The sequence below is a fragment of the Ipomoea nil genome, unplaced genomic scaffold (assembly GCF_001879475.1).
Source record: "Ipomoea nil cultivar Tokyo-kokei standard unplaced genomic scaffold, Asagao_1.1 scaffold0465, whole genome shotgun sequence".
NCBI classification, from domain to species: Eukaryota; Viridiplantae; Streptophyta; class Magnoliopsida; order Solanales; family Convolvulaceae; genus Ipomoea; species Ipomoea nil.
In genome coordinates this window covers 375,001-390,000 of record NW_017616893.1, presented here as the reverse complement: position 1 = coordinate 390,000, position 15,000 = coordinate 375,001, and the positions used below count along the sequence as shown (strand labels likewise).

Here is a 15,000-nt window from a genome sequence, read left to right as displayed (position 1 = left end):
GTCCTTTTCCATCTCTGGCATGGCTTCCAAACTTATAATTTCCGGTGAGGGTGTGTGTTAGTTGTACGTGTTAGTTTTCAATTCGTGAAACAATATAAGACAGGAGAGACAAGGTGATTAAAAGACATTCTTAAATAATACTATATTATATCATTATTGACAAAATACCTAGTACAACTTCTTTAATTTAACTATACATTATTGTTACGCGGTATTATACCATTATTATTTATATTTTAGTGTTGTAGTAGGCCGGTGCCGTATTTAATAAAGTTATACTCTCCTTTAACTAAACTTATAATACAACTTTATTAAATATATAACACTATTTTGTGTAATACTATCAAAATATGTAATAAGGTAGTTATTCTTTGTTTTATGTTTCTTTGCGGTGAAGTTATAACAAAATATTCTTGCACCCATCGTGCAAAACAAGAAATCAATATAATAGTACGTGTTATATTATATATAATAGTGTCGGATTATGTTTAAAGTGGGTAAATCCCTTATACGTATTGGTATTTGGTCTGGTCTACTAAATCATTGAGTTACTGTAATTTACATCCTCTCAAATGCTCTGTCAAGCCGGGGTATGGGTCCTTTGGGACTAGGCATTCAACCTTTTGGGAGAAGAAATCAATATAATTATAAATTTTATTAGTTTCAATTTATTTGGTCTAAAGTTATATGTATATCTAGTTCATTTTCTTGATGTTATCTTTGCTCTCGCCAGCAAAGCATTTTGCCATTAATGAGTTTTTGTCTTTAATTTTCTGTTTTGAATGTATGGTATCCTTTTAATTTCTTCATCTATCTCAAAATGATTGTATTATATATCTATATTCTCAATATTGCTTATAAAAAATCAGTACAAATATATTTTTCATTTGTATTTTAAAATATACTTATTTGAAATTAATTTTTTTTTTGTGTCAATTATATGATAATATATAGTAGTACAATATGATCATTTTTAGTTTGCTTTGCACATTTTAACGTCACATCCAACGTTTAAGCATTTATTTATAAGTACTAATACGTGTCCAACAAAATCATTAATTAGCATTTAATTAGATTTAAAATGGTTTGACAAAGCTAGATTATTGGAATTTTTTAAAATCCCCACAATCCTTATTGCAGGGGTACATTTTGCACTTGATAAAGTAATATTTTCTTTTTCTTTAATTTATATTTATAACAAAACATATTTTACTGTTTTATTACATATAGACTAGTGTACAAATTTTCTATGTACAAATTAGTACAATGAGTCAGATGATACTTTAATTTCATTGGGTGAGCAGAAGACTAAAAAAGCTATTATAACTAATAAATCAAAGGTTTAATTCTTACAAAAAAAATGACAAGTATTAAATTTTTGTCTAACTATTATTTGTTATTTACTACTGTGAGTAACATTATTATTGTTATTGTTGTTATTATTATTATTATTGTTATTGAACATATTCAGCATTAGTAAAAAAATTTCATACCTCCTAATTTCTTTGATATCTCTATTGAAAAAATCAATAGAACTTAATATTATAATTATGTTAAGGGGTTGAAAAACAAAGGTTGAAAGTAATTAATTCTAAATAATTTTTCATATTTTTTTATAATAATAATTAAATCAAATAATAAAGTAAAAGATATCGAAATCTTTTACTTTTTGCATTTATATTATATATATAACAACATAAGTATACATATTTTATGTCTCTTTTTTTTTTTTTTCTTAAATACGGCCTATTGAACCATTAAGATAAGCCAGTCTGGGCACATATTTGTTGTCTTTTCTAAATTATTTGGAGTATTTTCCTACAATCCAACTCTGAAACCTAACAAACTTTGGGCTGAAAGGAATATCTTTGGCGGCACACTGGCAATAGTTATTGCGTGGACTGTGGTCCACACAGCTGTGTCGACATCGTTTTATCTTTTATGTTTTTTTTTGTTACGCAACTCGTTGCAACATACATTTTTATAATTCATAATGTACATTATATTACCTCAGAAATTTTAATATTCTAACACGTAATGTACATTATTATAACACATAATGTACATTATTCTAACATATAATGTATATTATTCTTACTCATAATATTCAGCGACGTTGTTTTGGAACGTGATCCACAGAGTTGTGTGGACCGAATTTTCCGCACACTAGGCTAGGATAGGTATTGACAAATTAATATTATAAACCTTTTATTTTTTATTTTTTATTTTTTAATCCTTTTATTAGCCCTAACAGCCAACCTACAATTGATGGGGCTAATCCTTTAATTTGTTTTTGGGTCTATTCATTTGAATGTGAACGCAATTACTTCTTGTGTCTGCTTTAATTTATGACGTCAAAACAATTATTGTGGAGTAGGTTTGCTAAAATTAAATAAGTTTGAGTTTATCGCAATTATATTTAGAGTGGTGCACCAATTAGTTATTCAGTAATTAATGTTGTCGTTGACTTTGCTGTATTAATTGTAATACGGAGTATTTTTTTTTTGAAGTGAAAGATTTTTTTTTTTTTTTTTGAAGTGAAAGATTATAGATTGGTGAATCGTTGTAATCAATACCGTTTCATTTCCACTGTTACTATTTTAACATCAATTTGAGACATTACGTAGCATCCGTGTTGTGGAAGGCGCTAGGTGTTAGGCACTAGGTGGGCACCCGGGGTGCTTAACGCCTAGATAGTCGCGTAATTCGAGTATATTGTCTCCATTTTTTTTTTTTATTCAGGGCTGTGAGTTGTTAAACTATTATAATCCCACAAACAAGTCAATTATATATGTTAGATGGTTAGTTGAATACATGGTTAGAGGAATATAGAAGAAGAGCAACTGAGCAGGCAAAAAATACTATTCGGTCGAGTTTGGCGCAGATTAAGCCTTGTTGGGCGCCCAACTCGACACCTAGTTAGTTAGTCAACTAAAAACCGCCTAGGGCTAAAATCGCCTTAGTCTAAAGACGCTTAGGCTGATTTTTACAACACTGCCTAGCATTTCACCCTCAAAATCTATTTAAAATTGAAACAGAATCTCTTTTCATTATTTTAAATTTGAAGAGAGATTTTTGTGACTATTGAAGTGATTTAATCTTGTTTATTTATTTATTTATATATTATTTTACATGATATTAATTTATGTTACAGATCACGGAAGAAAACGTGGGGGATAGGGCTGTCCTAACTGCTCCAATAGCGTTGGGCGATGAATATGATTCGGAGTATAGGGCTCCAAATATGCTCCAGGTCATTCTAAGTCTTTTGAAGAATGTCCGCCCAGGAGCTGATCTCACCCGAATCCCGGCAAGTTATTATTATTTTTTCCTTGTTATTGTTGTATGTTGTTGTGTGTGTGGTGGGGGAGGAATAAAAGGTTGGGAAAAATCATTTCAACTAAAATACTTTCAGAGATCGTAATTTATGACAAGACTTGATAATACTTAGTGCATTATGTTGAAATTTTAACTAATTAATCTTAAAAATTTTTAAAAGTGTTAAATAAGACACTTAATTTTGTTGCTTTTATGTAATTGTGCCACTAGACTTAAAACGTATGCAATTGAATCATTAAACAAACAAAATATGTGTAATTGACACTTTTCTAATTTCTTCCTATGCGATTTGAGTTGAAAACATTCAATCTTTTCTCCTATCTAGCGCGACGGATGAAAAGAAATTAAAACTTTTAGTACATACCATGTAACTGATGTAAGCAATAATGTGGTTAGATTCTATATGGAGAAATTAGAAAAGTATCTTAATTAAACATATTTTGCTTGTTTGACGACTCAATTGCACACGTTTTAAGTTCAATAATCAAATTACACAAAAACAATTAAGTGTAATAGCTTATTTGACGCTTCTTTCAAAAAAATTTAGAGTTACAAACAGCAGTAGTTTCAAATCTCAATCTCATTCTAATTTTAAAGATTAAATTATTTACACACATATTTAAACTTGTTTTCAAAGATTTATCTTAAGTAAATATAGATATGGATTACACGACTAATAAATATGCTGAAATGTTATGTGTAAAATGATAGAAAGAGAAACTTTTTATTTGTTCGAGTATGACATAATTAATCTACTTTATAATATATATTTTTTTCACTTAAAAGAAAATTCACTATGTAATTATATCTCCTACGATTCACAAGGTGAACTAATTTATGCTTTGAAGTCAATCACAAATAAAATTATTAGCTTTTCATAAGTTTTGTCACACTTGCTATTCACAATATCTTTCTACTTCTCCAAGTAGAGTTTCTTATTGAACACAACCAAAGGTTGTTTTGGTTGTTCAATTGTTGACTCTAAGTCTTGATGTAACTTTGAAGCTTGATTGAATCTTAGAGCTTGAATATAATATTGCTTGATATTTCTCGAAATAACACTTTTAAAATTCTCTCGCAACATGTTATTTGAATGTTGTTAGCACTTAGTACTTTCTAAATTTTTAGCTACTTTTTTAATTTTTTAACTACTTTTCTTTGAAAATTTTCAACTCTGTTTATGTTGGATATTCACTATTGAATATTTAATTTTGTTCACAATTATTCTGTCTAGTCAATATTCATGATTCATATATCGGATCATTAGGTTTAATTTACTGGTGACGTGAACTATACAAACTGGTCAATCTTATCATCATGGCATTAATTTCTTCATATATTCTGTCATTTTCTTTTCTTAAATTTAGGATATGAGCTTCCAATTACGTGGACATATCTTTTTCACTTATTGTTGACTCAATCCATGTCTAGTAGGTGGGACTGTGGGAGTTGAGGAGTAGTTGAGACTATTTAATTTGGAATTTCCCAATTTTTTTAATAATAAATATTAAGTATTTTGTAGTACAGTAGCTTATGAAGGCACATTTAGTTACCATTTAATAATATCATTATATCAAGGCACATTTAGTTACCAAAAAAAAAAAAAAAAAAAAAACCAAAAAAAAAAACAAAAACAAAAACTTTTCATTTTTCATCTCTAGTATTTAAAAGATATTCAATTTATTTTTTTGTTAAAAAATAAAAAAATACATTTAGATTCAAATTTGTAGTATAAAATAATTTGAAACCAAATTATATATTTGCATATAAAAATATAAAAATGGGTAGTAAGTGACAATAATGCTGAAGTGTTGTGGTGAATTAGGTACAATCATTATTCCATGGAGCATGGTCTACACATTTGTGTGAATCATAAATAAAAAAGTATATTTTTAATACATTATTTGACGTATACATAAAATACATTATTTGAAAGTACACGATTTTTTAATATATTATTAAATGATGTATATTTAATACACAAATAATGTATTTTTAGTATATTAAAAATATATATTGCATTCCTCACAGCTATGTGGACCGTCCACAGAATAATTTGACAATTAGGTAGTTTAGGACCCATTTTGGCGCACTAACGTAACGTTTGTGTTGAATGGGCGCAGGTGCCACCATTGTTGAACCTTCCAAAATCACATCTTCAATTGTATGGGGAAACAGTGTACAGCACTAACGTTGATCTGTTAAGCAAGGTTGCCAATGGAGAAACCTCGGTCGACAGATTCATTGCCGCCGTCGCATGGAGCATATCCACCACGCGCCACCTATCTTTTGGAATCTCTCCTTACAATCCCATTCTTGGAGAGACTCACCATGTCTCCAAAGGCTCTCTCAATGTCTTGGTGGAGCAGGTATATATGCATGCATTCCCAAATCCCAACTACTATATGTATATATATATAATTCGGTTCATGTATGTGAGAACTAATCTCGAGCTGAGAAGTCGTCGATCTGCAAAATCTAATGGATAGTATGGATAATTGGAAATCAAGTGAAAGGATAATTAGACTACTTTTAGATCGACGGATGATTAGTTTGCACATTTCCACAAAAGCCTAGTTCTTAATGGAGCTAATATATAGTAACCTTATCATATGTCTATCTAAGATGATCAAGAGTTAAAAATTAAAGAAAAAAATGTGATGAAATTTTGTAATTATGACCCGTATTTGAAAATGTTTGATAATTCAAAAAATTTGACATTGCATTTAAGATCTATAATAGTGTATTCAAGTGTGTATACTATTAGTTATTCATGAATATACTATCAAGTGTTTCCAAATACACCGTCGTAATTACATAAATATTACCGTATTTTTTCCATTTTCCTTTAATTTTCAACTCTTAATCATCATAAATGAACAGATATAATTAGTTCTCACACACACATATATGACTTCAGGTTTCTCATCATCCTCCGGTCAGTGCTCTGTATGCAACCGATGAGAAAGACAACATTCAACTGCTATGGTGCCACAACCACGTCCCAAAGTTCACCGGTATAATTTCTTCCATCCCGAGTTTAATTTGTTTTACCTTAAAATCATTTTCATTCTACTCTTTTCAATTATCAATTACTAATTCAAAAGTCAACAACTACATTTTTTAAAATTAAACAAAAATAGTCCCTCATCAGCTATATTAAAAGTTGTAATGAATAGTTATGCAAATAATCAAAATTTTCATATAAACTAAATTGACACATTCTATACATATAGTTAACAATTTAGTACCTGTAAATAAATTGAAAGCACATAACATGATAACTACAGACACATCAATTGTTAACTGCAGGTACAGAATATGTTAACAGTAGACACATAATATGTTAGTGCAAAATGTGTTTACAGTTAACAATTTATGTGTCTACAGTTATGATGTTATGTATATGTAATTATCATGTGATGTGTCTTTAATTTGTTTACATACACAATATTTGGATCACGATTCACAATGCGATATGAACCCTGGTCCGTGGTATAACAATTGATGTTTTTGTAACTAGGTAAAAAATTCATAATGACACAAAAAGAAATTGATGGTGTGTTGTAGGTACTAAGGTGGACGTTGAAGTGCGTGGGGAGAGAGAATTGAAAATCCTAAACAAGAAGGAAACTTATATAATGAACACACCAAATCTGGTATTTAGGATTCTCCCATTTCCTGGAGTTGAGTGGCAAGGAAATGTTTCAATTCGATGCCAAGAAACAGGCCTCAAAGCTGACATATGTTACAAAGGCACCTCCTTTCTGTCCCGTAAGGATAAAAACAGGTCTCTTGTAGGAAAAATCTTCCGATCATCGTCGTCTTCTTCTTCTTCTTCCTTCGAGGCCATTTATGAGATCTCTGGAAATTGGGATAGGTATATATTCGTCACAGTTTGTTAGTTTAGATTTCGAGCTTTTATGAATTAAATATTTACTTGAGAAAATGCACAGAACTGTAGCGATTAAGGACACAAGAAATGGGGAAGTGAAGGTGATTTACAACGCAAAACAGGCATTCTCTGGATTGAAGACTCCGGTTGTCAAGCTTCCAAAGGTATGCCTAAGCTATAAAGCCTCAATCGTTATGCTGTGCATCCGTATGCATACGGATGTCAAAACGACGTCGTTTTATTAAAAAAAGCGCGTTTCCCCTTTAAAAAAAAAAATTCAGGTTCGATTCTCAGCAACAACATTATATTGTTCATTCATTCTGGAATTTTAGTTCATAGATTATGGAATTATAGTTCATTGATTATGGAATTATAGTTCATCGATTATGGAATTGTAGTTCATCGATTCTGAAATTTTAGTTTATAGATTATGGAATTTTAGTTCATTCATTCTGGAATTTTTAGTTCATAGATTAGATTATGGAATTATAGTTCATCGATTATGGAATTTTAGTTCATATGTTGTTGCTGGGAATCGAATCTGATTTTTTTTTTAAGGGGAGACGCGCGTTTTATTAAAACGACGTCGTTTTTGCATCCGTATGCACCATGCATGGTGCATACGGATGCACAACATAATTTGCCATAAAGCCTCTTCATGGGATCACAACATTATCAATTGTTATACCATGGACCAGGCCCACTTTGTATTATAAACCAGGATCCAAAAATTACATGGCAATAGTTAATATATTATATATCTTTAGTTAATAAATTATGTGTCTATAAATAAATTGAAGGGAAATAATTTGTTAGGGTGCTTATTAGGTAGACCATGCATATGATACATTATTTCTATGCATAAGGTACATTATTTTATATACATATGGTACATACATTAATTTTTTGTATGTATAGTGATGGATACATACCCTGGTAGGGTACTTAGTCGGGTGTGCCCCTAGGCGGTTAGGAAGTCGTAAAATCAACAAAAATGGTATATTATTTTTTATATGTAATATCATTTTTGAATGTGTACAAAATAGTATGAAAACAACTTGAGGGCTCATTATTTATATGCATAAGATTCATTATTTGTGTGCATAAGGTTCATTATTTGAACATATACAAATTGATTGAAGGTTGCTTATTTAGGCCGGCATTTATATTCTAGGCTCATTTATGTTGTACATAAGATTCATTATTTGTGGAACATAGCTAGACTTATTTGTCTGTAGCTGGAGTTTTTCAAATTAAATAGGCTCATTTATGTTGTACATAAAGTCCATTATCTGTTAACTGCAAATACATAATCTGAACATTATTTTCGATCAGTGTCCAACTGTCCACAATGTAAAATGGATCCAGATGTATGATATAATTTGGCCAACATTATTATCTCATAACATACCCAAATATTATATTATGTTATATTATTTTGCTTGAATTTAGGAGGTGGTGGCAAGTGAATCAGGTGTGGTTTGGGCAGAGGTGAATAAAGGCATCCTGAAGAAGCAATGGGATAAAGCAAAGGAAGCCAAAAGCAGCATTGAAGAGAGGCAGAGAGAGCTGGAAAGAGAGAGGGTGTCCAAGGGGGAGACTTGGATTCCTAAGCACTTCAAAGTATCTTACAACAAGGAGAATGGGTGGCAAGCATTGCCATGTCACAAGTTGGTCCCACCTGCTCCAATTGTTGTTCCAACTTCTTGATCCACTATTTTCATTGCTCCATCATCACAAGTACTACCATACACACCCCACAAAATATGGGTTACATACCATCACAAACCATGCACCTTATAACCATTATTATTGTTGTTATAACTTTGTATTTTTATTTACTACTTGCAAATAATTTTATCATTGCACACCATGAATTAATAAGATAAAATTATTGTAAGCAATACAAATATAATGGTACGGTGTTGGATATTCACCTCCAATTAAAGAAAAGTATAAGTTCAGTTAAATATTATCATATCAAGATAATTGCACTGCATGAGTTGGAACCTTGCAAGGTGAATCTAATTATTTATTGTTTCGACTTAAATTTATTTTTTCTTTTATACAAATAAATTAATATACAAAAAAAAAAATTAAGAAGACATAAATAAGATCTTTTAAATGAAACTCATATTGATATTATTATTTTAATATTTTAATTAAATTAACATTCAATTATATTAAGTCACTATATTAGGTTAATTTTAAATACAGTACTTGTTCATTTTTGAAATACTATAAGTTCATTTTTACAATACTAACGCAAATACATCATTATACTGATAAACATTAAATAATTAAGTTCATTAATCAAACACAACATGTTCATTTTCACAATACTACAAGTTTATTTTCAAAATACCACATGTTCATTTTCATAATTGTAATGCAACTACATTATAATGATGGATCTCAAATATATTTATTACTGAAACATTGCTGGTTTATTTTCAAAATATTGGTGGTTCATTTTTATAATATTGAATGTTTATTTTTACATAATAATGCAACTACATCATAAAACTGATGAATCTAAAACATGTTCATTAAAAGAATATTGGAGGTTCATTTTCACAATGCAAAATGTTTATTTAATCAATATTGCAAATACACCAATAAACATTTAAAATTCAAAATATATTAATATGAGTATCATTCAAAAGACTTGAATGATATATTTTTAATAAAATATTTTGTAAGATTATATTGATTTTATTTATTCAAAAAATAAAGAATAATATGAGTATCATTCAAAAGATCTCAATGCTCCTCCCCCTTCGCCCGATCGCCAGGCTATCCGCCAGTAGCCGGACAACGCGCACCTAGTATGGCCTGCCGTAATGGACTGTTTTCTTGTCGACGAGGGGATGTGAGAAGGTGGCGTAGGAGAGGGGGATGCGATGGAGGGGTGAGGAGGATGTACGACAGAGAAGTGAAGGGGAGCATATACAGGTGGCAACGTACGGGTAGCGGGGTTTCGAGGACCTTAAACCATCGCCAACTCTCTTCCTATTCTCTTTAACTTCTCTCTTGGTCAACGGAGCAATATGTCATTGACATCCGCAAGTCGCCTGGTAAGTAGCAGTAGACGGTAGTCCAACAGTCTGTTGGTAGGAGTTATCGAGCGGGGCTCCTTGGGTTTGATTTGTTTCTCTGTCTATTTACATATGTTTTACCTTGTTTACGTTATTAAAAGGATTTTGGATCATATTAATCCAACATTATTTCCATACATATTCCTTGATATTAACATGATTTTATGATGGGTCTGGTCCATATATTAAAACCCATCAAGTAGTTTTTAAACTAGAAAAGTAGTAATTATTTTGAGACAAACTATTTATTAACCTAATTAAGAAATTATTCAAAATGTATTTTTTTGTTTAAAAAAAAAAAAAAAAGAGGAAGAATGAGAGAAAGAAGAGATCAAAAATAAAAAATAAATACCTAATGCACACAATGGAATAGTGACTGCAAGTTTCTCTCTGTCACCTAAAAAATAACAATTTTTTGTACATGTTTATTTAAGGTGATTTTTATTACTACTACTACTATTCTTTTTCTCTTCCTCTTCTTCAATTATTATTATTATTATTATTATTATTATTATTATTATTATTATTATTATTATTATTACTTCAATTATTATTATTATTACTATTATTATTATTATTATTGTAATATAACAAATAACATGTTTATTTTTAAAAGAAAAAAAATAAACAGAAAAATACAACTTTTAACTTTCAGCCAAATAAAAAAATATAGCTTTTTAACCTTAAGCCAAACATTAAAAAATTAAAATATTATCCAAAAAAATGAGTCGTTTTCTGGAAATAATTTTGATGAAAACATTTTTCAAGTTTCCAAAGAGATCCTTAGTGTAAAATATTTATATTGATTCAATTTTATATATTTCACTGTGATTTGTTTGCACAAAATTAACAAATAACAAGCTTAAGATGTAGTAAAATAAAAATTTTAAACAATTCTACACTAAGACACTAGAAAAGTACATTATTGAGTTTGAATTGAAAAAAAAAAAAAAAAAAAAAAAAAACCTCAAATAACAAAGTTAATGAAATAAATAATTGAACCAATCCCATCATTGAAGATTTGTATCAAGTAGGGGCTCTAGTAATTTATACTCGTATTTCGAACTTGTGACAACTCCAAAAGACTAACTACAAAGCTACAAGTAATAAGAATATTTCATATATTATCTAAAACATCAAACAAAGGTAATATTCCTAATTATGTTCCTAATTTAGAATCAATTCACACTAATAAAGTTTCTACCAACTAATGTTATGGCGTATCAAACTGGTAGCGTGGCTATGATCCTCGGTGGAGATTTTACCCTTAGATTCGGCATATGGAGTCTAATTAAGTGAAGAAACAGAGGCAATTTGATTTGTATCAAATATATAAGTTGTGTAGACATAAAAGCTGATATGCAAAATTGCAAATTACAACCAAATTATTTTATAAATAAATATATATACATGTTAAAGTTGGAAAATGAAACAGTTGCCCGTGTATCACAAAACTCTAATTTAGCACACCATTTTCTAATATCACATTGGCCCTTGCTTTTAGATGTGTAAACACACAAATGCGCAGATTACATAACTTCTCAAAACGCGTATTCACATATATTTTGCAAATCAAAAGCGACTCAAAAGTTAATTAAGCCAGCTTGGCTGCTCTGTTATTCTCCCTTCTCCCAAAATTATGTCCTCAACCTAAAAAAAACTCTTCAAGCCCCGACACAACAGAACATACGAAAAGATGTAAATCACTATAATTCAATGACTCAGCAGATCGAGCCAAATATACACACAAGGAATCTATTTACTTTGGGCTTAATCCCCATACTATGGCTGCTGAGTTTCGAACCTGGATAATTTCTTTACTAAACCAGTGAGTTAAGCCCGTGCAGGCTAGACTGCAATGTTCTACTCAGCTCTTCCCTGCAAATCCGATTCACTTCTCCGGTTGAATGATCTCTCTCTAATGGTCTCCAAAATGGGCTTCCAAATCCTGGATTTGGTGGATCCCTGCGCCCCAAAGTCATCGGCCTCCACACCAATCACATCTCGCCCTGATAACCTGCCAGGACTACCCCAAACTGGGCTACTTCCAGCGCCGAGATTCACCGCCGCCCAGTTTTGGTGTCGCCCGGAATTCCGGCCACCGCCGGAGCGCGCATTCCTGGCGATTGCGTTAAGCTTCTTGGCAATCGGTGCCAAGTCGACGGTGGAGGCGCCGGCGTGGAAGGTGGAATGGGGCAAGAGGAAGTAGATTTGGCCCCGTTCTAACATGATGGAATTCTTGAGAGGCTTGGAGCCATGGGACAAGAACTGGGCAGGCGTGAACACTAAATGCTTGTTTGAGTTGCCAATCACTTCGCTTACGCTCACCGGGTAATCGTAATCCTCTACGTGGCCGTTCAAGTGCACCACTCTTATGATCTTCAACTTTTGTGGTTTCTTGAAACTAAAACAATTCATTCTTGAAAGCAACATAGTTAGCTGCTGGCTAGCTAGCTAGCTAATACCCACCCTTTTTTGCGATGATTATTCAAGCACTAAAACAGTATCTTTTTTCTTTGGTTCCCACCCACACTTTCTTATTCAGCAACAATTTTCCTGGAAGACGTCTCTATTTATATAAGAGTGGGGTATTCCGTGTATCGATGTAGTTGGCCAAACTATTTGAATCAAAAATTAAAAAAAAAAAAATTTAAAAAAATAAAAAACCTTTGCACAGGACTTAACATAGTGGTTCGTTATCTAACTCGAGGGTTGAAGACGGCAGTGACCCAGTATAATGAAATGTGTTGATTGGATCTCTTGTTCGCGCATAACGACTAGGGTCTATGACCCAGGATAATGGAAGGTGTGGAGTGGATTCCTTGTACGGGCATGAAGACTAGGGTCTCTGTGGATTGGATCGCTTATATATGAACAAGTTATATATGAAGACTAGGGTATGTGATCTAGGATAATGGAAGGAGTGGATTGAATTCCTTGTGTGTGCATGAAGACTAGACTTTGATCAGTGGGCTAATTGCACGACTTGCAATTTACTTCTGCAGTAGCTCTGGGAGTCTAGGGGTGGGTCTTATGAGTTTAAGACCCAAAAATGCTAGAAGGTTTGAATTGAATTCTTTGTGGGCATATGAAGACTAAGATTTGACCAATGGGCTGATTGTGTTACTCACAATTTATCTTTGTAGTGACTCTAGCAGTGGGGTCTTATGGGCTTATGATTAGTTTGGCGAAGCTGAGATTATTTAAGTTTAAAATAATAATAATAATAATAATAATAATAATAATAAAACAAGTCTTCCATTATCTTTACAATTCTCCGCAAGACTCCAAGATATCACTGTCTGGTAGGTTTCCAGCAGTGACCCAAACTGCTACTTTGAACAAGTCATAGCCGCGCTAGTTGGGGGTCAAGAGAAGTGTGATAAGAGGTGATTACTGTGATGCGTGTTTTGTGCGTTGTAATGATAGTTGATTTAGTAAAATATTTAAAGCATAGTTATACATTTCATATGAATTGGGCTTTTGAGAATATTTAATTCTTTTTTTTTTGAGGAATTTTGAGAATATTTAATTCAAATGTGATGATATTTAATTTTTGTGAGTTTATTGTTTTATACGGAATATTTTATACAAATTTATTATAAACATGAACATTAAATTCATACATATATATGGATAGTTTTATTTTAGGCTCCGAGTCAATGCGCACAAGGGAACCAATTGAGATTTTCTAGCATCTTTGAGTGCTTTTCTTATACATGCTTCCAGTGAAATTCAAAACCTCACATTAGTTTGTCGTCTCCCGTCATGACCTTTAAGTCAGGCAACAAACCAATTCTATGCTAAGCCCAAGGACATGATTGATATATATTTTGTTTGAATAGTACGTGGGATGAACTTATATTTGAACTCACCGTATTATATGATTAGCTATAGATATCCTTAATGTTAGAATTTTAATTTGCCAAAATCCCATATTTAGACATTTGAAAGAAGTTAAAAATTGGAGCATCTCAATAGGAGGTTTTTCAATGATTTTTGTAGATCTAAAAATTTGAAGATGGGTTTTCAACAAATTAGAAGATTTATTTATTTATTTTTTACTACAATGCCTTAATTTTTTGTGGGGCCTATCTATAATGAAAAAGCAATGCAGTCAGTGCGTCTAGCGCACTACTGCGCCTAAGCATGGCACGTGCAAAGCACACGCCATGCTGGTTGCGTTAAGCATTGTTTTTTATTATTTTTTTTGTTAGAAATATTTTATTTTTCTTTTCTTTTTCTCCATTTTCTCCCTTCCCTATATAGCTATGACAAAAATCAATCCAAAAACCTCACTAATAAAGTTGCTATTACAATTTAGAAAAGAAAGACTTGGATTCCATGATGGCTGACTTGACTAGATCAGAGATGAAAATTGAATTAAGATGAGTTGAGGGCAAAACAACAGAGCAAGATGAAGTTTGAGTGTAGTTTGGTTCAGACTTCCACCACAATACTAATAAGTCATGATTGATTTTGAAGGGAAACAGTAAAGAGTTGAAAGATAATAATATAGAAATTGTTTCCATGTCATCGTGAGCCCCACTTTAATTTTGCCACTTGTTGAGTTGTTGTTGTACCTAGATATATACTAAATTTTACGGAGTATTTTATTTTATTTTATTTTTTGCAAACATTTATTAAAAATTTCATTGTTTATGATTT

The 15,000-nt window shown here is 31.4% G+C and overlaps 1 protein-coding gene across 2 annotated transcripts in view; it reads left to right on the top strand.

Moving 5' to 3' along the window:
- The window catches only part of LOC109173137 (oxysterol-binding protein-related protein 4C-like), a 9,761-nt gene extending 683 nt beyond the window's left edge, over positions 1-9,078 (top strand). Inside the window, exons 2-7 of one of the 2 annotated variants that reach the window (XM_019322403.1) lie at positions 3,155-3,310; positions 5,463-5,708; positions 6,260-6,356; positions 6,910-7,219; positions 7,296-7,398; positions 8,687-9,078. In XM_019322403.1, coding sequence (XP_019177948.1) covers positions 3,155-3,310; positions 5,463-5,708; positions 6,260-6,356; positions 6,910-7,219; positions 7,296-7,398; positions 8,687-8,944 — 1,170 coding nt within the window. In that variant the 3' untranslated portion in view covers positions 8,945-9,078. Of the gene's footprint in view, positions 1-3,145; positions 3,311-5,462; positions 5,709-6,259; positions 6,357-6,909; positions 7,220-7,295; positions 7,399-8,686 lie in introns of those variants that run through there. The other variant, XM_019322402.1, reaches the window with a different exon arrangement.
- The last annotated feature ends 5,922 nt before the right edge of the window (positions 9,079-15,000 follow it).